General features: G+C 42.9%; 1 protein-coding gene across 1 annotated transcript; it reads right to left on the bottom strand.

The window, feature by feature from the left end:
- Positions 1–11,333: 11,333 nt before the first annotated feature.
- Positions 11,334–20,470, bottom strand: ZIC5 (Zic family member 5). The gene is given in 4 exon segments (XM_075062520.1): positions 11,334–14,046; positions 19,224–19,762; positions 19,922–20,098; positions 20,100–20,470. Coding segments are annotated over 4 exon segments (1,533 nt in total). The 3' UTR covers positions 11,334–13,600.
- Positions 20,471–26,270: the final 5,800 nt, after the last annotated feature.

The raw sequence follows: 26,270 nt of genomic DNA, 5'->3' as shown, positions 1-26,270 counted from the left end.
GTTGGTTTAGTTTAACACTCCCTGAATACCGTTAAAAAAATCCCTCTTGAGAGGCAGGAATTATTTTGTTTTAAAGGCTGTGCCCATGAGCCCGTCCATAATTCTGGGGGGTTTTGCTCATGATTTTAAAGAAGTTTTATGTCGCCTCGAGACTCTGCCTTTTTGGGGGGAGTCAAATATTCCTTAATTAGCTGCTGTCTCTTAACAGAAAGCCACGGCGACTTTTATTTCATTTTCACTTTCCTATTTTAATGTACTCTCTTCTGCGTTTAATAACTAGGCAGGGAAATGCTCAACAGCTGCTGTAAAACATTCCATCTCCGCCTTACTGTTGTGTGCGCTCACGACACAACTTTCCAATATGATCTCCTATCTCAGGGAGAGGAACGGAACTGGAGAAGCGCGGTAGCCTAATCTCAGGGCGAGCCAATGTGTCAGGGAGCTGTTTTAAAACTCTCTTTAAAAAAAATCCGCTTGGCGCGGGATACAACGTTTCTCGTGTCTTGCTGAAGATGGAAGAGTAGGCTCTTGGGTGCTGAAATGGCCAGTAACTATATATTAACTCCATTTAAGCGATTGCTCCCGCTAGTAATAGCGCTAACTTCAGAGACTTCGGAATAGTTTGTTCGCAAAGGAGCAGACTACTGCGTTAATTCAGCAGAAAGGTGGAGTAGACGGTGAGAAAACCACCGGAATAAGCAGAAATGACAACAACAAAAAAGAGGTTCATCTTTAGAATTGTATTAAATCCTTTGCATGTTTCATAACGTCTTTATAACTGCACCTTGGGAGATACCCGGGGCAAACCCGCTAGCAGGAGCTGCCGCTGATGTACCAGAACCCTGGCACTTTTGCTCCCAGAGAGCCTCACCTAGCTTGGAGACAACGTTAAAAACTAATTTCTTAGTAAAGGGTCACTGCGTTGTTTGCAAGCCCGTGATGCTGCCTCTGGAATCCGAAGCGCAGTTTGTTTATACCAGGCACAAAAGCAATATAAAAATAGGGCTCAAACCCGCTTGCCGGTGGGGGGGGGGGTGCGCGCGCCCTTCTGGCGGACGCACCTACCATAAAATTTAATACTGACTGTAAAACAAACCCGGGCTTTGAAAGTGCTTGCGCCCGACGCTTTCATAAAACCCTCCCGGCACGTGCATAGCCTGCTTTGGATAACTGCATTAGTGTGTGAACGGTTCCGCCAAGAAGCGTTCGACATTATTTAGGATTACGGACAGGAGTGCGTACACACAGCCCAGGGTGTGTTTGCATGTGGCCAGCGAATTAAGGAAGGGTTAGGCTCTGCGTTGCTTTGGGTTTTGTACTAGTGCTGAGCCTGTCTAGCTCGTTTCACATAGGAAATTTGATACACTGAATTTCTGGCTTGTAGCCAAATTTCTTTTCTGGCGCTGGGTTATTATATAACATTTTACCTTTGTTCTCCATAAAATAAGAGCAGCATAAACTCTGTTAAAGCCACCAAATTCTTTGAAAACACTGGCGCTGAACCGATCTATACCGTTGTTCACACAGAAAAATAATGCCCGAAGGATCGAGAAAGAAGAATTATTTGAAGTTTTTGCAACTTCCACAATTAGAAAGATGTGTGTGAAAACTCGCAGCATTTGGAAAAGTCAACTCCATGGACTTGCCTAGCCCAGCAATGTAATACTTTGCATCAGGACGCCAAAGGCTGAAGCAAAAAGTGTCTGGTAGATCCTAAAGGACAATTCTGGCTGGGCCTCCTTGGTTGTTATACCTCACCTTTGTCATTCCGGCAAAAATAGCCCTTTCTTGCCAATCTGAAAGGTTTAGTCTCTGCAAATGCCCTTTCATTGAAAATCGCCTTGCACATTTGAATGAAACTATTTGAAGAAATCTTTGCCAAATATTTAGTAACTATTTTATCATCTAAAAGGCTTGGTCTGATTTATGCTCTGGTAATAGGTTTGGCGTTTAAACAGAGCACACTAAAATGCGTTTTAATTCTAAGCTGTCTGTTTTCTTCTTTCAAGAGCTCTCGAGCAAAATGAACTTTATTTCACTGAACATGATGCCCTCCCTGGCTGTCGTGGTGTACGTTCCTTGTTAACACCGCATTATACCATGACCCCTTACAAAAAGAGTGGTTCTGCATTGCAATCCTTACGATATTGAAAAAGTGAATTAGGTTTGTATAGTAATTTTGAGAATTATATTGTCTGGATTTGTAACCAGGTATTTTCGACAAAAGGTGTCAGGTGAGGCTTGTCCCTTCCTTAGACATTTATTAAAATAAAACAACATGTAATTATTAGTCTCTTTTAACAGATTAGAACACGTATGCAAAGTGAATAATGCAAGCCATATTTTGGCTACTCTCAAACAACCATGATTTTTTTTTCAAAAATCTGACAATTTCCACCAAAAAGGATGTGAAGCTACTAAGATACTGACATATACGCAGCTCCCAAACTGCATTTCTCATTTTTGCATGTACAATATTTTGTATTGTATGTTATAAATAGCCGTGTAAGGCTATTCCAAATATTCCAGCATCTCAATGTATGTCTTTTGGTTTGCATTTGGGGAAATAATGTTAAATATTCCCCCCCAAATTTGAAATATTTTCTGGATATGTGCAATCATATATCGTTGCGTTTGTATTTATTTTTAACATTACTATTGTATTTTTAATTTAAATATTTACTTTCCTAATAATGAATGATGTAACCATACTTGACCGAATGCTGCGTTTCTTACTCAGATCCCTTCAACTGCAGCTATAGTTTGAGGAAGGCGAGCAGGAGTTGGTTTTCATATACAGAAGAGCACAGATTTTGTTACTGTGCATTGAGGTGATCACAAAGTTCCGTAATGCAGGCGGAACTCTGAAACAGTTTGATTAGAACAAGACTCTGGTGCTTTTTACTCTGCAACCGAAAAAAGAGGTGTGCAGGCTGCATATTCATAAAGCGGTTAGATACACAGCTGTCATGTATGAAATACAATCAAAGAAAGCTTTGGACAGCCAACTCTTAGTCAGTCTAGGCTTTAAAAGCAATTAGGTCAGAAAGTAAAGATAATGAACATTACATCACACCTCAGTGATAAAAAAAAATTCCCCTGTTCATTGCAATGTTTTGAGAAGGTCAAAGTCTCATTAACCCTGTCGATTTTAAGTAGCTAAGGGCTGAGCTTGTCAGACTGGGGGAAAAAAAGTACCGTATGGGTAAAGATTAATAGTTTAAATATGGTCAGCACCTGAAGAATAGTTTGGCTAATAACAGGGTAAGGCTCTATACACATCTATACGCTCTATCCGCCAGGGCTTTGAAATGTTTTGTATCTGGTTTTTCATAAATTAATATTTCTCGTTATGGGCGGACCTGACTTTGAGTCCTGAGTCTTCTGATTTACCACGGTGGGTGAGTTGGTCAATGATCTATTTCGAGAATGCAGCGATCGAGCGAAATATGCAGCATTACAATAGATCAATGCGGCTTTTCCTGGCCAGGGACACGTTTGTGGCACCTGAGTTATTGCTGTTTGTTCTGACCCCGCCTCCCTCCACAAACACCCCGGGCGTCACGGCCCTCCTCCATACTACCCTAAAGCTGTCTCCGAGTGTTTCTCTGCCTAGGAGCGCACGGGGAAGGTGCGCACCGGTGAAGGGGAGAGGTTATTGCGCGTAGCCTGGTGTAACGGGTTCTAGAAATATTTTTTCTTAACAATCTTCTAAGAAGCGAAAGGTTAAAATGCACAGGGTCCGTGCTGAACGCAGCTCCTTCTGCGCCAGCCGTGTCAGCCAGGCTGCCCGAGCTGAACGATTGTGTCAGAAGGCTCGGAGAAGGCGTGTGAATTCTCCAGGTTAGCAGCCGCGCTGGAGGGAAAGGCAGCTCTCCGAAGTGCCCTGCACACACACAAACAGGTACACACACAGGCACGGCTAGACAAACCGACAGGCACATGCGCACAGCGATGGCAACCACAGACACGCACAGGCTTAGATAAAAAGTCCCAGTAGGTGCCAAAAACACGGGCGTTCAGCCAGCCAGATGCCTGGAAAGCCACCCGGCTCACATATGTAAAAACACACGCACAGAGCCAGCCGCCGAGTCAGTGTTTGGCACACACACACACGCCGTTACATACAAACATCTATCCAGAGAAATCCAACCCCCCCTGCCCAACACACGTACCCCCCGCGCCCCACAGACCGCTCAGCCACACATGGGCAGTGATTACAGCCTGTCTCTAACCCACTCCCCCCTTTCCCCAGCGCTCCGCTCCGCACAACAGCCAGCAGCAGCCCCTTCCAGTCCCCTCCCGTTCCGGAGCAGTTTGAAGTTGAACTCTGATTCTCCAGGAAAGTTTCTCCTTTCCGGAGAGGCAGGCGCGTCCCGCTGAACGCCTGGGAAGCTGGAGGTCCCTAGGATACATCAGAAACAGAATCGCCTCCTGGAGAGCCATCCGGGGGCGGGGGGCGTTAGCTATTCCCCACGAGCGGAACCAGAACACCCGAGGGAACTAGCTTACACCCAGCGAATATTTACTACTTACAGGAGAACGAGCACCCACGCACCCACCCACACACACACTGCGGGGAAAGCACCATTTTGCTTTCACACACCGCTCTCTCTCTCTCTGTTGCTCTCGTTTCTGACACACACATTCCCCGGCTCTGGCCCGTCGGTTTGCAGCCGTAACGCTTATTTCATGCTCCTCTGGGCCCCTCGCTGATCTCTTTTGTCCTGAGTTTTGATGACCCATTTCCCTCTCCCCCCTTCTCTTTGTCCCCCCGCTTTTCCCTTCCCCTCGATTCTTCTCTCGGCACCTCTCTGTCCCATTCCTTCCGCTGCTCTCCCACCCCACTCCTGTCCCCACTTCCTCTGCGCCCCTCGCCCGCCCCAGCCCAAGCTGCAGCCCCAGCAGAAGGAAAGGGACAGGGACCCACGCGCTCCCTGCCCCATGCCCCGGGATCCCCAGCTAGCTGGGTGTTGGGGGGGGGGAATCGCCTCCTCGCCCGCGCCTTATTTGTTTTCCTTCCCCCCCGGATCGCCAGATAAAGACGTGACGCTCACACACTTTTAGTGTGACGGCCAAATAATACCACGAGTCAACACACCCAGCAAACAAAAGTGCTTGTAGTACATGGCCAACCCCGCTGGGAACTGGGCTGCGGTCTGCTGCAAAAATCAAGCTCTTCAGTGCTAATTACAAATAAATGATGATGTGCTCACTAAGTAATTGATTTAATGAAGTTCCTATGAAACTATTAAAACCGGGTAGAGGTCAGGCTGGAGACGCCCCAGAGCGCCCATTGTGGGATGTTTAACTCCACCAATCTCCTCGGGAAGGCATCGGGGCTAATAGGTGAAGTCACAGCTGTTCCAGGCTGACTTCTGGAGCACCAGGACTAGCTCCTCAAACATCCCAAACAGCCGGCCCCAGCCCCCTTGGAGGAAGCCCGGGCAGTCCAGCCGAGCACCGGCTGAGCTCTTCCACTGCGGCCCGTGGCCCTCTTCGGCAGCAAGGTCCCTCTCCAAGCCCCCCAACGCATCCCGCCGCCACCCGCCCAGTCCCCCTAGTTCAGGCAGGCATTGCTGATGGTACTCACTCAAACCTCCAGCCTGGCTGGCTCGCAACTGGGCGCCTTCCGCAGAGATCCCGAGTCTCATTAGAGATGGGGGAGCTGAGCACTGAACTTGTCTCAGCTACTACAAGTCGACTGTAATTTCCCCCACTTCTTCAAGAAACTTAAGCTAGTATGCCAGGTAGGGTGCTTGGAAGGTTTTGGCAAGGTGCCTGGAATGGGAATGTGTGCCCATTTTTACTTGAAGGGCTTTCCTTTTGAAAGGCCACTCCGAGCTCTTAAAGCGGTGAACCGCCAGTTGTGTGAAAGTAGGAGAGGGAGGGAAACAAATTTTTAAAAAAACAACAGAGATTTGATTTTAAGACCCATGTTTGGCTTTTCCTTCCTGCTACTCTGGCGGGACAGAAGGGGCTTGGCGGATTAGAGCTGTTTGCCTCTCCCCCCCCCCTTTTGTTTTTTTTAAACACCAAGTTTACAAAGTTAGTTTTGAAGTGGAACCCTCGCCGATGTTTGTGATCCTAGCTGCATTTTTTATTTTCTTCTAAAGCTGGCCCAGCTCTCGCACTCTGCGCGGCACAAAGCCCCTCTGGTGCCCCTTCCTCTTAACAATCAACATCCATCTCCCTTGTGGGTGTGAAAACGAGAGTTAGAGAGGAAGAAAGAAATGTCCTTGAGTTCTAACATGGTCTGTTTGTATTTGTTTAGCACACAGGCGATGCCTCAGAAAGGGAGGGCTGATTGGCATGTCCCTTTCATCCTAGTCTAGTGCTTCCTCCAACAAGGGATCTAACCCTGCTCTTTGCCCTTTTTTGCTGGACACTTTATATTCTGTTCTATGCTACTGTGTCTGCCGCCATATATTTACAATCTACTGCGTATCTCTCCCATCTACCTCTGTATTCAGATTTAGGTTGGATATTTATAGACTAAGCCTCACTTTTGTGTGAGATCATACTAGTTTACTCTAAACTGGCAGTTCATATAGTTCAGGTTTTTATAGGGATCCTCACAAAAACAATAATTTCTTCTATTTTGTGATGACCCCCACTGTTCCCCAAAACTCTCACGAGAGCTGGTTGTGCAATTGCTTCTTATATAAAACAAGATGGCACGCACTCCTGGGGGGGAGCGCCGGGAACGCGTTTTTCCTGGTCCGCAACAACTTATTCCAGACGATGCCCATATCCTTTTGAGTTAGTGACTCCCCAAGCCATGGGCTATCTACAGCTTTCACTTTGAAAATCATCCACAGCCTCTTCTGTTTCCCTGCACAACAGACGAGTTGATTATCTCATTGCATATGTAGGCATAGGGGTGGAATGTTTAGAACACCAAATCCTTTAATACATTCTTTCAGATTTGTTTTCATTATCTGCGGAGGGACATTTCTGACGATTAATTTGAAACAAATGAAGCCCGCTTGTCTCTTGTTTGCCAAACAGGCTCTAGGAAATGTGCAAACACAGCCATTCACTTCGGCTTTCTGCACCCACTACGCCATTTGCTGCTGTTTGAATTCAGCTCAGGACCTAACACCATCCAATCTCCCCCTCGATCCCCCCCACCCCACTCCCACCCTAATATTCCTATAATACCAGTTGATTACTATATCCACGCTCTCTTTAATGTACGATCCGGGTTTCTCTTCAGCTTCACAATAAGTGTCATATGCACCGCTAAACCAACGTGTGAGTAGAGCTCTGGGTGCAGAGGGCTATTGACAGGAACACTGCAAGGAAACAAAGCTGGAGTCTAGTGGAATCAGGCGCAGCCTTAATTAACACCATCTTAAATAGTCCAACAGGCACCGACGACGAAGTTGAAGAAAGACTTTAAGGCTGAGTGCCCCTCGACAAGCTCTTTTTTTCCCCTCGTGTCATTCAATATTTAATGCACTGTGCTTGCAATGCTACTACTGGTGCTCCTTTCTCAGTGAGTACATTATTTTTTCACGGTGCCCATAGCCAGGGAAAGCCCTTTAGGCAAAGAAAATCAAAATGTTTGTTGTTTTGGATGACTTATAACTCTTGTTTAACACAAGCACTTGCAAGGAAGTATAACAGGCGCAGCCTCCAAAGCAAACAACGGCATCCCTGTGACAGAGCCAGCACAAAAAGCACATTGTGCTATGGACGATTCCTTTTCTCTGGGGCTAGATGGGTGCCTGTAGGAGAGGGAACGCCGCGATGCCATTTTACTTTTGAACGATTGTTTTTGAGTTATACCATGTGGTCAAAAGGAGCGAAGGGGGGGCTGTTGCCAAGCTCCTAAGACAAACGAGTTGCCTTTCACTGAGCTACCCCGGCGCTCCTCTACAACGAGGTTTAAATGTCACCTCCATGTTTTTAATGGACACAGGGCTTCAGGGGCGACCCTACAAAGCGCCTTCAGAATAAACCACCCTTATTAAATACGGCTTTGCCTGGGAAAATCACTTGGCAGAAAAAGGGGGTCGGGGTGGGGAGCACAGAGAGCGCCTTGCGAGCGACCTTGTGGCGTTCCTCTTGCTGCACTTCGGGTTGGGATGGAGAGAAAGCTGTGTCTCATTTTGAGTGAATGTATGTGTGTGTGTTTGTTGGGGGGGGGTCTGGTGTGTATGGAGGGAGGTGTGTGTGTGCGCGCAGAGCGCGGGGGGAGTTGTAATACAACCTCCTTTTCCTCCCCCCATTCCCAACCCCCTCCCCCAAAAAAAAAGCTGAGTGAAAGGTTGGGGTGTTTTCCTCCTGACTTCTTTTTGTCCTTAGGAGAGTGGCGTCTGCAAGTCTGAGCTGGGAAGTTACTGATTTGCAGGCTGCATGTTAAGGCAGCCCATGTAAGTAATTTCTACGGGCATCCCAGCAAAGGAGAACAAATCGTTGACAAAGGCGAGCCCTTTCAATTCAGCAGCGTCGTTAGGGCAACCAAAAAGTATTCCTCCTATAATAAGTTCCACTTCAAAGGATTTCTCATTCAACGGTGACTGCTTCGCACTTTTATTAAGTCCGGGCTTTTTCACTCGGAGGAATCATCTGTTTGGTTATTTTTCATCGTGTTTATTTTTCACCATTCACACAGTACTTGTATTAAATAAACAAAGAACAATCGCTCTGCAAATAAAAGTGCTTAGGTGGGGGGGTGGGGGGAGGAGCTAGGGATGGCGCTTTCTTTCCGTTTGTTTGTTTGTTTATTTATTTAAGCTGGCCAGGATTGTGAAGGGCCTGAAAAAGAATGGGACGGAAGCCAAAAAATATGAGAGGTTCTGATGAAGTGAAAATTGACTGAACTAACGCGGCATGAAACTAAAGGTCAATGCAACTGTATCTTAATAGAGTGTCTCGAATCGAGGTGGACTGTGTTCAATGCAGCCTGCTTTTGCTGTCCTCATTGCCATAGCAATCCTAGCGCTCCATGTTGATGTACCGTAAAAGCAGTAGTTTGAATTTCAAAGAACCTGCCTTTGAACTTCTCCCTGCCTGATTAGGCACTTGCGTTGTGTGTGAATATGTGGCTGTGAGTGTGTTGCGTGTGTGTGTTCATGTCAGTGGGGGGGAGGGGGTTGTAAGGCGCTCAGATTCTCCAGTAATGGGGTCGAGGGCGTGTAGGTAGCTAGGTGGACAGATAGGAGGAGGTGGGTTTGGAAGTAGTTGAAATGTGTGTGGAAGCGATAAACCCGATAGTGTGTCTGAGTAGGATTGTAGCCATTTTTGTGTGTTGACGCGTGTGTGTTTCCTGGAATACTCTCCAGCCTTCTTTCGAGGGAGTACCTGGAGTATTTTCCTTGAGACAATAGCAGGCCATGTTTCCTAGTGTATTTACGGCGACTTGTCTTAATGGTCCTGTGTACACAACGTGTAAAGAAAGCACTGGCCATTTCTCCCCTGAAAACAAAGCCATATTCTTCCAGCAAACTGGCTGTGCATTTGGTGACAGTGCCACACATGTACTGAGTCTGTAAAAACTATACCTCATTGCCAATACCTCTACTATAATGTCTTGACACGTAATTTCCCACACTCAAGAGTTCTCGAATTCTGTTAAAAGTTTGGTATCACGGCTTTACCCCTCAAAGAACTGAACAACCTCTGCAAATAATAATGTGTGGTGAAATGTCTCACAGTTCTTAATACAAAGGTAGATGATTTAAACAGTGTTTGTTAGGAACACATTTTGCCTAGAAAAGATGAAGTCTTTGATGATGGCCAACTTAGTGTCAATAAGTGGCTTTCTTTGAGACATATTCAGATGGGAACGTCTTGCTTGCCAATTGCCATAGAAATCTTAACACACCATGAAGATTGTCCAAGCGCCAAGCCTTCCGTTCTGGGCTAAATTACTTTGAAGTGGCGCAGGACGTGCACTGGTCAATTTTAACTCTATACACTGGACAGAGAACACTAGGAGTGGGAGATTGTGCGTTTTAAAGCAGAAAATAAGAAGGGGAAACTTGTTTTATACTTTCTATACAAGATTCTGCTCATTGTCAGATATCTTTTATCTTTTATATTTCCCATGAATGATTCATGTCTTGGTGGCTTTGTGTTGCCCTCCTTTTCACAAGAAACTTCATTAGAGAGCTATAAGTTTTCCCATTGATTGGAGCTCTCATTTATGAGTGTTTTTCTGCTTCGTATGTTGGTTATTGTCATTCTGCTTGAAACAACTCTTTGCAACCTGTTTCACCTTTACCACATTTAACAAAACTGACTTAAAAAAACACTATAACCTTTTAGTGAAACTGTTATTGACATTTTGACCAGTCATTTTCAAGTATTGGGACATCACCTTCAAAACTCCTGAGCTAGCCTTAAAAAATAAATAAAAACAGAGAAAAAAATCTTCAATAATACTTATGTACAGATATAATAGTTTTATCTAGGTTTTTTTCTATAGTAGCTTTCACTCAATTTTCATTTTCTGCACAGAAACTCATTGTTATATAGTGATATATTTTATGCAGCTTGCCAGAAGTTTTTTGATGTAATCCCATGACATTATATAATATGTATAATATATAAATATATTAAATACAATGTTATACATAATGTTATGAGAATATTTATATAGTCCAGCATAATTTACTGCAGCACAATTTTTATCCCAGGATAGCTAATAATTAAACCATTCGATACTCTGCATGCTTTATTTGTCATGAGTGCCGGAAAGGTCCAGCAAGCTATAACAAAATAAATATTAGTATTTTAACTGCTAGAATTGTCAATTTTGACTAGCTGTCATTAGAACTTTAATTAGCTATCATTGCAGAAGTGAGATGTAACATAGCATATAATCCATCTACCTATCTATCTATATCTATCTAGTGTGTCTCTGGACGTAAAGATATTCGTAGAATGTCTCATTGTTTCATTATTAGGAGCCAAATCCTGCCATTCTTTCTCGCGATTAGCCCGGTTGGCTTAGGTGGGAAACTACTCAGGAGAGTAAATATAGCAGAAATTGATGATGAATAATGCGGATATATAGTTAGAACTTCCCAGTATATACACATATTTGTTGACTGAAAATCAACTCTAAATAACAAAAAGAAACATTCTTTATTTATATTTCTGTTGGAAATAATCACAATATCTCACATGACCAAGAAAAATATGCTAAAGATTTATATTATTGTTCTTCACTGGTGTGCTATGACCTGAGGTACAAAAGTATCTATCTATCTATCTATCCATCCAGTGTTTGGTCTCTAGCTCTCTCTCATCTATCAGTAAAGCACATGCAATCCATAGAAAGAATATTTTTATTTATTTGCTTGATGATCACTCTTGCTTTCTTATGGTCGGGTTTACAGAGATGAAGGGAGTTTTTATTTAGGAGGCATCATGTGTCATAAAATTTATGGGCAAGTGTGTGACCTTATGTGTGGCATAGTACATACAAATATTAGTATATCCCTCAGTTTCATATTTTAAAACCCCTGTAATGTAGTAATGTATAGTGCAATCTATTATTGAAAATTTGTATAAATTAAACAATTTGTTATAAATCAGTAAGAAAATCATTTCTAACAAGATTATATTGCAAAAATTACCCTTAAAAAGTCCATACCTTACGTTATCATTTTCTATTTATTTGAATGGGCTTTGAACGTGAAAAAAAAAGCAAATAAAATAAATTTTAAAAATTATTTTCTATTCAAGTTTTCTTCTTGTTTTTTAAGGAATGTCTGTATCTTTAAATTCACCATAACAATATGAAGACAACGTTTAAAGGCTTCCAGATTGACAGCACCATGCACTGTACTAATAACATAATATCTCTATAAACTATATATATATCATCACCAATACACTGCACAGAAGACATGCAGGAAGAGCTTGTTTTCACATTACATTGTTCATTCAAGTAAGCTGAAAAATATAATGATTTTTTTAAAACAAACCACGGAATCATAAACAACAATCTATCACCAAAATTAATAATATAATTCTTTGGTGTGTTCTGTACTCTTCCAGAAAAGGATGATGTCCAAAAATAAATTAATTCAACTGTACAAAATAATAGCAGTCACATACAAGTTATTAACAATGACAAGACTACACCAACCAGTCAGTCACAGCACACAAAACAAATTTCTACAAACCCTGTGGGAGGGGAGGCTACCTGTTTATGTATTCAGGGTCTCTGAGGATAAATTAGTGCTCTTTAGTTTATTTGTATGATGTTTATGATGGACTAACATTTTGCATGGGAAATGTGTCGTAGCAACCGCAAATAAATTGACTAAGAGTTAGCATCATAGTTCTCTGACCTTTTTCTCTAATAGCTTGACAGCGATGCCAAAGGTCATGCCCTCATCATTTTTTTTTTGCTCTAACTACAACACTTTAAAATTTTAATATTTGTGACAATTGTTTTCCTGTTTTAATGTAACTCACCACTATACACGGTCATTTGAGGATTGCATGGGATGGGGGTGGAGAATGAATACAATCATGCTTTTAGCTGTTGAAAACAATAAAGCATTTTCAAATGGGTGTCCACAATGGTATAAAAGGAGATTGATCGGTCTAAAATATCAGCTTTCACAACAGTATCACAGCTTCTCATACTTGAAGATTTTGAAGGAATAATGACTCTGATGTCCAACGCACTTTTGACCTAACAACAAACTCTACTACACACATGGTCTGACATAGCAAGATGCAGGTTCGTCTCTTTTAAACAAACTTTGCTAAAGGGAACAGAATTCACTTTTGAATTTTGTGTGCTACATTTAAAAAAAATCACAGTATCACAGTTGTCAGATAGCAGCGGTTTTCTTTTATTCTCCATTTTAGTCTCAGGACTCATGATACAAAATTGTGGAGAAATGTTAAGAGAAATGCTGCATCTTTTTTTTTCTTTTTAAAAATCCATTTTCACATTGTATACAGCTAAGGGATAAGGAAACAAGCCTAAGTATAAAATATCAGATTTGGGTGAAACCTAAGGACTCAGAATAAAAAGCAAAAATTACAAAAGGTCCGAACTGAAAGAGGGGGAAAAAAACATTTTTTTTAATATGTAACCAGTCCAAGATTTGTTGGAAATTCAGCAGGTGGTGGTGGTTTACAATTAAGAGGCCATTGCGGAATTGGGGCCTACTCAAGCTGTTAAGAAGCCCCCAGAATGACATCTGAAGTATTTAAGAGCCACTCCAGGAAATAGAGGCCCTATCAGCTTGCAGGCTACATAATGAACACTCTTCCCCTCTCTCTCTTTTAGAACTATTGCATTGGCAGTGTATAATCTTGATGAACTGATCTGTCCATTGAGCTCCCTTGGCATCTTCCCCATACCTGCAAACATGCAACTTGGTTCACTGAGATAGTCCAGCTTGGTATTTTCATTTATTATTTTTTATAAAAGGGTCCAAGTGTCTCAATTAAATTAGTTAAGTGTACAAACACCATAGGGTTTTATATACTGAATAAATAGCGGCGATTCAACATGATGGCAATTCTATGCCACCCTTTTCTTTCAAGCTTTGTGTCTTTACAGTTCAGGAGAATGATCCCAGTACTCCCAAGTCAGAAACTTCTTGTTGTTTTTCTTCTAATGGATAGTTCTGGTATCAGAGTTTCTATAAGCCTCTTCATCTTCAGAGTCAGAGGATGTTACATTGCTGGAAGGTGTATGAAGGTTATTAGAAGCCCCACTGGCCTGACAGACATACCACTCATTGAGGTTAGTGACCTGAGGGGAAAGACTGGCAGAGCAGCCCCTGGCTGAGTCCTGGGCAGGAGACAGGGGAGCACCTAGGGGGGTTCCTGCAGACTGATAACCATGAGATCCAGGTGTAGGAGAAAGTGGTGGAGACTTGCAGTGTATCTTCATATGTTTTCTTAAAGAGCTGGGATGCGTGTAAGATTTATCACAGCCTCTGACTTTGCAGTAATATGGCTTATCACTCGTGTGGACGTGGGAGTGTTTCTTTCTGTCACTGCTATTGGCAAACTTCCTGTCGCAGCCATCAAATTCACATTTAAAAGGCTTCTCTCCTACAATTGAAAACATTAATAATTATCTTCTGGGGAAAAAATCCTAAATCTTGGTCACTTAATTTTCAGGTCCGAGCTATGGTTAGTTTAATAACAAACAACAACAGCACTAAGTGGAACATTTCACAGCTCTTATAAAACATGGTCCCCATGGAAAAATTCACTGCAAATCGTTTCTGTGCTTGTCATGAGCAGACTCGTGATATGGTTGGGAAATAAGGTTATACCTGCCGGAGAGATCAAACTGCACTGGTATCAAATGCATAATATTTGGTAAACTGTGAAATGTTAACTATGATTTTCAAAAAGACTCAGACAGAACCATGAAGTGTCTACTTTTTCCATGCACAAATTCTCGTGCAAATGAAAAATTTAAATGATGCATTAACAAACAAAACTACCCCCATCTATACATTTGTTATCTAGACTGGCTCTGTCTATAGACTGGCACATCTTGTCCTAATCCTTTCACAATGGTTTATAGTATATGGAGAATCTTTCCTTTTAGGAAATACAAATAACACCTGTTTAAGCACATAACCATAACATCGGATATTTGCAGGCCATACTTTAAATGTAGACCAATATCTATCAACCTTTATTCACAATCTGCACGTTAGTGAGAATAATATACTGTAATAGCAATAGACAGTAATAATGACAACAGTGGACTGCTATTACGGTATCTATTTACCTGAGGCTAATTTGTGTCTAAAAATCTATAGCAAATCTATTTTAATAGCTTCACGCATTGCTTAACAGTTAAAGTGGTTGTGAAAATCAGCCTCAGGCCTTTTTGTCTGGCATACCTTTAAGTTCCACCGGGTCCTGTAATACAATACTTTGGTTCATGTGTATTTTGTTACATATAGCTGTGCTCCAGATAAACTCTTTCCCATAGTTCTTGAATCAGGGATGTGTAAATGCCTATTATTGAGATAACAGGGAAAAATGTGCCATATCATTTTATTATAAATGTAATATAATTTAGAAGAGTAACTTTTTCTCTCTCTCTCTCTCATATTACACGTGAATCTGATATATCTAAAATGCATAACATCATTACTGCAAACATTTATTTAAAATGCTGAAGTTTTATGCCATATTATGTCTGACGCACACTTTCATATATATTTTGTTCTACATTTTCAAAAATAACAATGTACTCTAGCCCCCACAATGGAAGCACTTCGATTTTTATTGAAGAAGACCTTGTTAGTCACTATTTTTTGTATAATTATATAATCTTACAATAAAATATTAATTGAAAACAAGCACATTTTTGATAACTATCGTCTTTTTTTTAAATCAAGTTATTCAGTTTGAAATCGTTCAGATACATTTGTGCTTAGTCACAACTATCAGCAAAGATCTAGCTCCACACAAAACAAACACTATTATCTCTCTCCTACTCCAGAAATTATGTTGATTAAGAAAACCAATCTGGTACTTTTTAAATGCAGTTTTCGTATACACATAAGCGCTCGCGCACTCATACTTCCCACTGAAAAGGATTTCACAACATAGATAAAGTCACTTTATCTGTTCATTTTATCTGAAAAATAGCGAATCCATTGGAAAATTTCGCTACATCTGTATTGTTTTACAAAAATATTAGGTTTACATAGCCGATTGTAATGTGCACTCCGGATAGTCTTAAGAAAAGCTATTCGACAGATAAACTGATTTGCACTATTTGCATCAGACACAGGAATAGTTATTAAAAATTGATTTCCCTCAGCGTTTCAAAAAAAGAAAATGGTTCTTTCAAAGACACCTCGATTGTAGTGATCAAATATATCTGGTACTCTGACAGAGACTTTACGTCAGAGTTTAACCATTTGCAGATTGTTCCCGTTTAACATTGCTAGCTGAAAAGGATTTGAAGATACACAAGTGCATCTTTGCAAAGTTCTTCCCGTGCACAAAAACACAGTTGTGAAAACGTTTATTTATTGCCAAAGAGTGATCATGCTACATACTCTCCTGTTGGGGGGCCACAGTTTTAAGCCATATGTTCCATTAACATTATGAAGCAAACATCTTCGGGGATCAACACAATATTTTGTTTGAGATAATGGATTAGTTACACTTTACAGTCTTAACCTATTAGACCGAAATAGTTTGGGATCATATTGTCCAATGCAGCTTAAGAAGGGGAGCGGGGAGGGAACAATTTAAATTATAGACATATTTCTCCTGTCTGGGGACCTATAAGAAACGCACAAAATCCACTAATGAAGAAACACAAAATTACTGTGGTTATTTTAAACAACGACACTAAGAATGAATAATTAGTAAATCCTTAGGGCACTTCGACTACGTTGTTGAATTAGATCTAAGTGGTAAACACAAGGCTATCGTAAGGATCTGATCTTTTCATTTGACTTTCAGATTTAGGTCTTTAAAACAAGTAAATCTTCTGTACAGACATGTGTTTGCATGTTATGAGATGGTCCTGGCAAAGAGCAGCCTGGCCCGAGTGGCCTAAAAACAGCCCCTTCCTCCTTCCCTGGGCCGGGGTGTCAGCAGGCTGGAGGGAAGATTTTTATTTCTCTGCTGCAGCCCAGAAGGGGCAGTTTGTCTGTTGCATCCTCCATCCTCCTTCTTCCTTTCTCGAAGGCTGCTGGTTTGCAATGGCCTGCCCGGTGGCTGCTGTGTATGTGTGTCAGTGTGTCTCTAATATCAGTATGTGTGTCAGTCTGTGTGTGTGTGTGTGCGCCACTGTTCGGTGTGTGCCAGTGTCTGAGCTTCTCGCACGCGCTGTCTCCATATTTCTGTGTGTGGGGCTCGGTATCTGTTTGTATCTCTGTGTGTGTTTTTAGTGTGTATTTATTTATATCGATCTCTCCGTGTGTCTCTCTCCCTGTGTAAGTGTGTTTTTGTGTGTATTTATTTATATCGATCTCTGTGTGTCTTTGTATCTGTGTATATTTATTTACAGCTGCGTGCCACTCGGTATCTATAGAGATCAGTCTCTTTGTGTATCTTTGTGCGTATTTACTTCTTTCTGTACGCGTGTGTGCGAGCTGCTGTACCTCACTGTGTGCATCTCTGTGGACTGGAGTGCACAGAGATCAGTGATCGCGCGTTTCCCACTTTGTGCGTGTGTCTCCGTAAGTTTCTACAGCTGCATTCGGATGTCTCGCTGCTCTGCATTGGAGGCCACTATCCAGAGAAGCAGCAAGGGCCAAGGCCCAGCCGCCTCTTTCTCCAGCAGTGGCCCGCTCCCCCATCCGCTCCGGACAGTCGGACCAGAAAGAGAAGGCGCCTCATCCTTGGGCTCAACTGTCAGGAAGAGCTGACACCGAAAATTGCCCCTTGCTTTGTAAACAGGATGCCAGAGTGGGAATAAACCCAGCATTTAACCGGGGGAGCCGGTCCTGTGGGCAGCGACAAGGTTCAAGTCCCCAAACTCTGTTTCTAGCGGCGCTGTATTTTGCGCACTGTCGAATGTTACTCCAGCTGCCCCCACACGGGAAAAGTTGAGAGCAGAGGTAGAAAAGGGAATGTGGATCCCGAGTCATAAATCTGAGCTCCCTGTTAATTGCAAAAAGGGAAACGTGCTCTGTGTTGTTCAGGGTTTCTTTGTACAAAGATAAATGAATAAGCCGCTCCGCTCTCTCTCCCTGCCTCCCCAGCCGCACTCCAGCCTTCTGCTCACTGCACTGGAAATATGAGAAGGCTCCCAAGCTGCAAATCATATTTTTAGGCTTTGGCACCATTCCCTTTTAATATGCAGGAGCCATCCCCACCGCCTTGAACTGTGACAGGGACAAGGAGCTAGTGGGGTGCTGTAAGTGCCGGCTTTAAGTTTTGTTTTCCAAATCATCGCGACAGATGGATACAGATACATTACAAAAACATGGTAGGGAAACAAGGATTCTCGGAAATGCCTCCAGTATTTCACTCTGTCCGCAATGCCATTAACAAAAAGCTGTCAGCCTGCCTGCAGGAGCAATCCCTCCTGGCTCGGAACTGAACAGCCCGGGCTGGGTGTCCTCATCTCTCTGTGCGTACATCTGGGCTCTTGTCTGACATATTCTGTAGATAAAATCTATAATCCTTTCAGCCATGGGCCATTTGGCTTTACACTGAAACAACACGTTGCACGTTGTCCGCTTTTCTCTTTGCAGCAACACACAATAAATCAAGAAAGCAATTATGTAAACTCCATTTCCTTAACTATCCTCCAAGGAATAATATTTGTCTACAACTATCAATCCCAACTTCGTTCATTTTTCTCAGAGCTTTTTTTTTAACCTAAAACAAAATGTCTATTTGTAAACCAACACAAGTCCCATAAACAAAACCCTAGTGAGCGACCCAGTCTGATTGGGGATTTCCCTACAAGTGAAGGGTGCCCATTTTTCCACGTTTAACTCAGACATCTTCTTAAAATCGCAGATTGCGCTGTGAAGAGGCTGCTTTGAAGTTTCCTCCTCAAAACAGCAATAAGAAACTTCGTTACACACAGACATCCCAAAACCCACACCAAATGTTACTCATCTTGGAACCTCTAAAGGATCAGTATTTAACCAGGGAAACTCCTTATAACTCAAGTCTTTTCACTGCCCCTAGCAAAAACGTTTGCTTAATTTAAAGGGGGAACTGCGCCCCTCTGAACCCCTACCCCCCCCCACTTCAAATGAAACTTTGCCTGGGACAACCCTCCCATGCGTCCTTCGGTTGAAACCCTGCCCGGGACAAGTTCCCTCCGGGAAGCGCAGACGCGGAAACACCACCCGGGATTTTCGGGTGGGGTGGGATTTGGTCTGCAGTGGGAGATCCCCGCTCCTCATCTTCCACGAGGGAAAGTGGGGCCTGGCGAGACTGGCTTTGGTCTTCACCTCCTCCTTCCTGGCGTGCTGTTTCCCAGGCCCTGCCTAAATTCCTAACTCTAGGTGTTTACCGGCTTGAATTTTTTGCTGCAGGTCTAGGGATTGGCTGTGCGGTTGTGTGCGTGCGCGAGAGACTGTGTGTGTGTCAGTGTGTGTATGTGAGAAACAGAGAGAGACCGTGTGTGTGTACGTGTGTGTGTGTGAACGCGCCCTGGGTGCTCCTGAATTACTTATTCATGAAAAAAGTCACATGTTTGAATGGCCGCGTGATGAGAGGAGGAAGAGAAAACAACCCCACCGAGGGAGCGAGGCCGAGGGAGTGGGGGAAATACCCACCTGTATGAGTGCGCTTGTGAATCTTGAGGTTCTCGGAGCGGGCGAAGACCTTGCCGCAGCCTGGGAAGGGGCAGGGGAAGGGCTTCTCCCCGGTGTGCACGCGGATGTGGTTGATCAGTTTGTACTTGGCCTTGAAAGGTTTCCCTTCCCGGGGACACTCCTCCCAGTAGCACACGTGGCTGCTCTGCTCAGGCCCGCCGACGTGCTCCACGGTGACATGGTTCACCAGCTCGTGCATGGTGCTGAAAGTTTTCGAGCAGGGCTGCCCGGCGGCGCTGGGCGGCGGCTGCTGCTCCAGCCACTTGCAGATCAGCTCTTGCTTGATGGGCTGCCGCATGTACCGCAGGAAGGCTGCAGCCGCCGCCCCCGGGTGGTGGTGGGGGGCCGGGTGGTGCCCGTGGCTGGCGGCCGCCAGGTTGACGTTCAAGCCCAGGGAGCCGTAGCCGTGCAGCGAGGAGGCGGGCCCGTAGGGCTCGGCCCGGCCGTACAGCTCCGCGGCCGCCAGCCCCAGGCGCATCTGGCCGTTCAGCGGGTGGCGGCTCCGGCGGGGGGGTCTCTTACCCAGGTGCCCGTAGGGCTCGGCCCGGCCCAGCTCGGCCCAGTTGCTGTTGCTGTAAAATTGCTGCAGGACGTGCAGGGCTTTCCCGGCGCTGACCCGGGCCGACTCCAGCCCCGCCAGGGTCCCGGCGCCCCCCAGCGCCCCCACGGCCGCGTCCCGCCTTCCCCCAAGCGCCCGGGCATGGCCGCGGCCCGGGGCAGCTCCTCCGCTAGGATTGATAGTCCCTCGGCGCTGCTGGTGCCGGCGCTGCTGGCGCGTAGGACCCGGGTGGGGAGCCAGCCGGGGGAGCCGCGCCGGCAGGGTAGCTGCTGACCGCGGCGGCGGCGCCGCTCTGGGCGGCCGGCGAGGCAAAGGCGGCCGCTGTCTGCGCCTCTGGATGCTGCGAGGGGCTGAGTTTGAGGACGCTCGCTTGGGCCATGTGCTCGGGTCCGAATGGCGTAAGGGCCACGCCGGGGTCACTCCCCATCTCCCCAGGGTGGAGGTGAGCGGCGGGGTGGGAGTGGAGGTGGTGGCTCCCCAGCCCCGGGAAGCCTGTCATATTCTGATGAGGATGGGGTTGAGCCGCTGCCAAATCCGCTAATCTCAATGTCGGGTTCCTCTTGCTCAAAGGGGGCTCCATAACTACACAGTCCAGCCCATCTACACTCACTGGTGTTATGTTTTTCCCTCTGCCCGCCTTCAAAAACATGTATATATTAAGCGGCTCTTTAACTTCTTTTGTCTCCGCTCCGAACTCCGCTTATTCCGTTCCCCACTCTGTCCTCCAGCGATTGGCAGAGCGCTCACCACATTTGAGCGGCACAGTGGGAACTAGAGTTTGGAAATGGCACTGGTGGGATTGGAGGGAGCCGAGTGATTGGCAGAGGCCAGGGCAGCGCGATTGGCTCCCTTTCAGGCCGGCTGCTCAGCGGGGACCCGCCCTGACGCTGTCTCCCCTCTGTTTTCTTTCCCAAAGTTGGGCTGGCCGAAAGTTAGCGGCGAACCTGTGAGTGCCAGCCAGCGTGCCAAAGCCAAGCCTCTCATGCCGGCCGGCTACTCGCCTTGGAGAAATAAGTTCCTGGGATCAAACACGCTCTCACACACACTTAATCACGGGACACTGGGCTTCCCAGCCGTGCTGGGAAAGAGATTTTACAACTTAAACACACGCACACGCACATTCTTATGGCTCGTTCTGCTCCCTCAGCAATGTGCTTCTGTGTTTATTTTCAGGCTGCAGGCATTTTTACTCCTGTGTTCTTCTGTTCAGCACAACCCTGCCAATTGGAACAGTTATTCAGGCAACTGTTGAAAGAAGCCAAGCCATTCACTGAATAGGAGGAGATTGTTAAATTCCGGGGAAATAATGTCCTGATGCAGCGCTGGAAGACAAAACTTACACTCTAAGTGCTGATTACAGAATAAAGCACAGTATTTAAGACATTAACTGCAGAAGCAGTACATATTAAAACTAATTTATTTCATTAATAACATAAAATAAAAGGCTTCTTGCACATGGTAGAAGCGAGTTTTGGAAGGGTCTGCTCAACGTATATTCTCCAGCTTTATACAGAGATATAGAACACTATTCACAAACAGACAAAATAACTGCGCGGTATATCTCTCAGGTAAAGTGACTGGAATGATACAAGAGGATCTGAGACTCTTTTCACTTACATATGGCACTACAAAGAACGCACAATCAGCATATTTTATAGAAAACGCTAGATCGGTCCCTTCATTTGTCACCATTTCAGTAAAACTCACAAATACATTAAAAGTCTTTGCAAAAAGTAGCTAATGGGGGCACCAGATAATAAAATAATGTTGCGTCTTAGTTTTTCCTTTAGGGCATTAAAAGTTTGATAGAATGGATACATTATATGATGCTTTTTCTTAAATTTTAAAAGTCTCCGACCTTCTGAACTTTGTGCTGTATACAATCTCTGAAACCTTCTAAAGAGAAGCTATTAATTGTTTGTTCTTATCGATTTTTGTAAACAGGTGCACAACAGTCGAAGAAAATATTGAAAGTTTCCTTTAGGTTGAAACGTTGTGGTTGTGTTAATCAGATGTCTCTGTTACGTAATTTGGCCGAGATGGCAAACATTTTTATACTGATCCTCGAAAGTGAAGCGAACTTGAGACATATTCGCTTCTAGGGTATCTGTTACCTTGTTATTAATAAATTATAAAGTGATAAGACTATCCTTTGAACACGAAAGGTTGATGTCCCTATTTGGGGATGCTACAAGGAAAGCTAAATTATTCTGCAAAACAAATAAAAGATAGAAGTTACTGTCTCCTAAAGCAGCGAGATATAAAATAGCAAGAACTAGTATGACTGTTATAATTGGTGCTAAGCTTGGCATACATTCTGTACTCAATATAATTTGCTTTCTTTAGTGACGTGTCTCTGCGGAAGCTAAGTGAAATGAAGTGGTCATTAGATACAGAAATCAAATAAACGAAAACACTGCACGTAACCTTCCGTTTTCTGTACATGTACAAGTAAGAAACTCTCCTTTTTAACGTTATGAGAGAAAACTTTGAACTGGGGATCACATGAGAACTGTCAACTTAGTTCCAAGTATCCCCATCTAACCAGTGCTACTGACAAAAGTGTTATCGATTAGGTAATAATTCGGGTTATTTTGCTTGTTTATTTTTCACACGTGTTTAAGAAAATCCTGTGGTGATTCGGCGATTCCTGCTTGAGGATGGGTATTGGGAGCGCAATTTGGACCATAATCACTTCCGAAACACAAGGGTTCACTTTACATTTCATTACATCAAACGGGGGCTTGCGCAGCACACCGTAAGGTGGCTTTGTTTCATACAGGAATACCTGCCAAAAGTGTTTGAAACCTGCTCCAAAAACGAGCTTCAGCCCTTGCCTGAAGATCTTTTGGGATTTTAGTCAGGTTAGAAGAATAGTACAAAAATAAACAACCCCTTGCTTTTAAAATGGGCTGCTTGATGTTATTATGCAATAAAATCTTTTTTCTTCAAAATAGCTTTTCACAAAAATCCTAAGCACTTTGTTTTATTGAATTACTGAGATTTAATGGTTTAATGGGTTAATGCATGGAGGAGAAGCTGTAAACGTGAATAATAGTATCGTAGCTATGCAGTATCTTGTACACGCCTCCTTGTACAACTCTTGTTAAACACAGCATGATATGTATCTGTCATCGATTTAATATGTCTTAATTCAAATATATATATATCTCCCTGATCAATTTCATTTTATGGGGACTGTAAAATAAAGAAAATATTTTATGGTTAAACAATAGTCAGAAAAACGCCGATAGACAAGAAAGACGTTTACATGATAACATGAAAATTCGTCAACCTCTGAGTAAACATAAACCATGGAAAATATAGGCGACTGCTCAGGTACTTTGATTTTGGACTCTGGAATTAAGAAAAAAATAATTAAAACCAAATATATTACCATCCAGGACTACTAATATGATTGCATATTAGGCCTACATTGTCCTAACGATACATATTGTGCTATATTTATGTATATGAGTACATAGACAATCTCGAAGACACAGCATGTTTGTGGGTATGCACATACATATATACATACACACGCACAGCTCCATCTCCAGAGAGTTTTAGAAACCCAACAGGCCCTTTAAACTCTGGTGAATAGGTGAATCACTAGTCCAATATAAATATTACAAATAAACGCTCAGGTGGCAGTTTATAAAAGTCTGAATGAACTTTATTAAGCCTTGAGGCATTTTGTAAAGATTCCACTTCAAAATATATCATTATCTTGGCTTTTTAATGTTCGCTTTAAATATTTGGTTGATACTTGCATTATGTAATTATATGCTAATGAGCAAGAGCACCATTTATGAACTGTGGCCTTTAATGCACGTCTTATTGATATTTAGTGAAAAGAGGACAATTCTTTATACTATACAAACCTTCTGGGGAACAATAAATATTTAAGCTTTTCTCAACAAGTCCTTAAAACCTGTTAGTAGACCAAAACTAAAGTAGATTACCCCTCCCCTACACACAATTGGATTACTTTTTAGCAAAACTAACAGTCAACAAGACACCCCAAAACTTTCCTCAGGGACAGACTTGGTTAAACCACTGCAAGTTTTATACCCATGCAGTGTGGTGTGTCTGCCAGGGCAGCCCCACGTTCTTACAAGGTGCTCCCCTGCTCCATTACCTCGCGCCTTGTAAGGCTGTATTCACAGAGACTCCAGCATAACGCTTGATCGCACGCCCTTCATTACTGAACAGATACAAGTTTCTTTCCGATGGATGTAGATAATTAATAAACGATAAAGGAGGTGAGCAGGACGGCTTCCTGGCACCTTTGCTTTGTTTGTAGTTTTGTTCTTCATCTAAGGCAAAAGACGTGCGGAATGGAAAATCCATGTTTATTGCAAAGCAAATTACCCTATAGTCAGTCAGGCGTGGTTTATGCCAGGTTTAGTTTCTGACAGGCAAGATATTGAAAATGCGACAGAGTGTATCTGCGAGGGGAGGCTGAGATTGGAAATGGATTCAAGTATTAATTCTATGGTAGACTTTTCACACTAATAATGGTGGAGTCCTCCGAGTTCAAACCTGATGCAACCAATGGTCTCAAAACTCTTATCAGAAAATATGTGTGTGCAGAAAGAGTCACAACCCTATTATGGGTGAAGTATATAGGTAATAATTATTTGATACCAACAGAACAAGTGGAAAGAACCCTGCCAAACACACGTGATAATAAACGGAAAGTATTTGTTGACATGGAGATTATCCATGCCTTCGTACATACCCTGTTTCACGTCCCATCACTTCCCCCAAATTCAGATAGCAGACTAAAAGAAGCCAAGGTATGATTTGTTTGTACATTATACCGACGATGACATATTTATACATGACAGGCCCTTCTGTTTCTCTCAGAACAGAGTTCTCTTTACATACGCCTTTTTATTCTTAAATGTTGCATTGGGTGGTATTGCAAGTTGGTGAAAATGCGATCGAAACGATGGTCTCTGTTTCTACAAAATGGATGTACTATATATGTATGGAATGCACAGGACAGTCCATCATTGAAAGGACGCTATTAGCAATGATTTCTAGCAGTATAACTTCTTTGGTTACCACAAAAGAGTACGGAACATGGAGGATTTACTTTTGGTCACACTGCAGTGCGAGGGTTTAAGATTAAACGTCGTATGTTCTTGCATAAATACATGGTAGCGAAACGACCTAAAGGTAAAAAAGCAGCAGACTTTGGGATTCTAGATTTGTTTTCCCTGATGCAGTGCTCAACTGGATATAGTTTACACATGCTGTGTCTCTTTTAAACTTCAGTTGTTAACAATAAACTCCAACTTCCCATAGCTTCTTTTTCATATATCCAAATGAAGGTAGAAGTCATCATTATGGTACAATATAAATTGAGTGTATTTAATTGAATAGTATCCACTTAGTCCTAAATGCTTTTGTGATAAAGGACTGATGAAAGTGTTTGAAAAATCAAGAGAATATAAACATATTGTGAATGAACTACAATGACATTTTTAAAGTATATTTTTATATGGCAACAAAACTCGAAAAGCAATAATTTTCAACACACTACCAGTTAGTAGAATCACGTAATAGTTCTAATACTCTGATTTATTCCCTAAAACTTGAAAAAAATAGTAAATAGAGTTTTACATGGCGCAGTGTTTATTCAAATTAGTTCAAAATTCGGTGTATTTTTCTCTATATCTGAACGTCAACGTTTGAAGAAGCTGTTGAGATAAATCAAATGGTGACATTTTGACGGCTTTACTTGTATGAGCAATATGGTTACCATATGGCATTGTTATTTATGAATGACAGCATAAATTGTATTACAAAGTCTATCGCAATAACAGTGCAATTTATTGGAAAGCTGCTCTGCTGTCACTAGCATTTATAAGGCAACCTCCATATGAAAAAGGTATGTCAGTCAAATTACACATTCAGGTTTAACATCTTGCTTTTAGTGGTTTTGGTGTTTTTATTTTTACGGTTATAAAAATACTCCTAGTCTGGTAGGGAATTCAGAGTGTCTCCTATGGCAAAATAAACCTGCAGTGTGATGCAGTAGCACAATAACAACTGTAAAAATATTGTCCAAGTATTCGCTGTTACTTGGCCGATTCTTCATCCCATAAAAAAAATCCACTGTACCGTGCATCACTAAATCACTAGCAAATTCATTTTTATATAGGAACTTTTTATAAGCATAACTGAGAGAACAATACATTTTAATGGTATGAAAGAAAGGTGCTCCTTTGTAGGTTCCCTATACGTTGTAGTGGGTTTTAAGAAATGGCATTTAAAAGTTACAACTTTGGCTGAGATTTTCATTATTTCCCTTTTCTTTTACATTACACTTCTATTAAACTCTGACAAAGAACTTTTGTTCCAAAGTGTGTTTTACAGAGGGAGGCTACAACACAACACATGTGGTCTTCACGGGTCATAGGTCGAACGGCCTAGAA

The sequence above is a fragment of the Chelonoidis abingdonii genome, chromosome 1 (genome assembly GCF_003597395.2).
Source record: "Chelonoidis abingdonii isolate Lonesome George chromosome 1, CheloAbing_2.0, whole genome shotgun sequence".
Lineage (NCBI taxonomy): Eukaryota > Metazoa > Chordata > Testudines > Testudinidae > Chelonoidis > Chelonoidis abingdonii.
The sequence above is the reverse complement of the archived record's forward strand: the minus strand, read 5'-3'. Positions and strand labels throughout refer to the sequence as shown.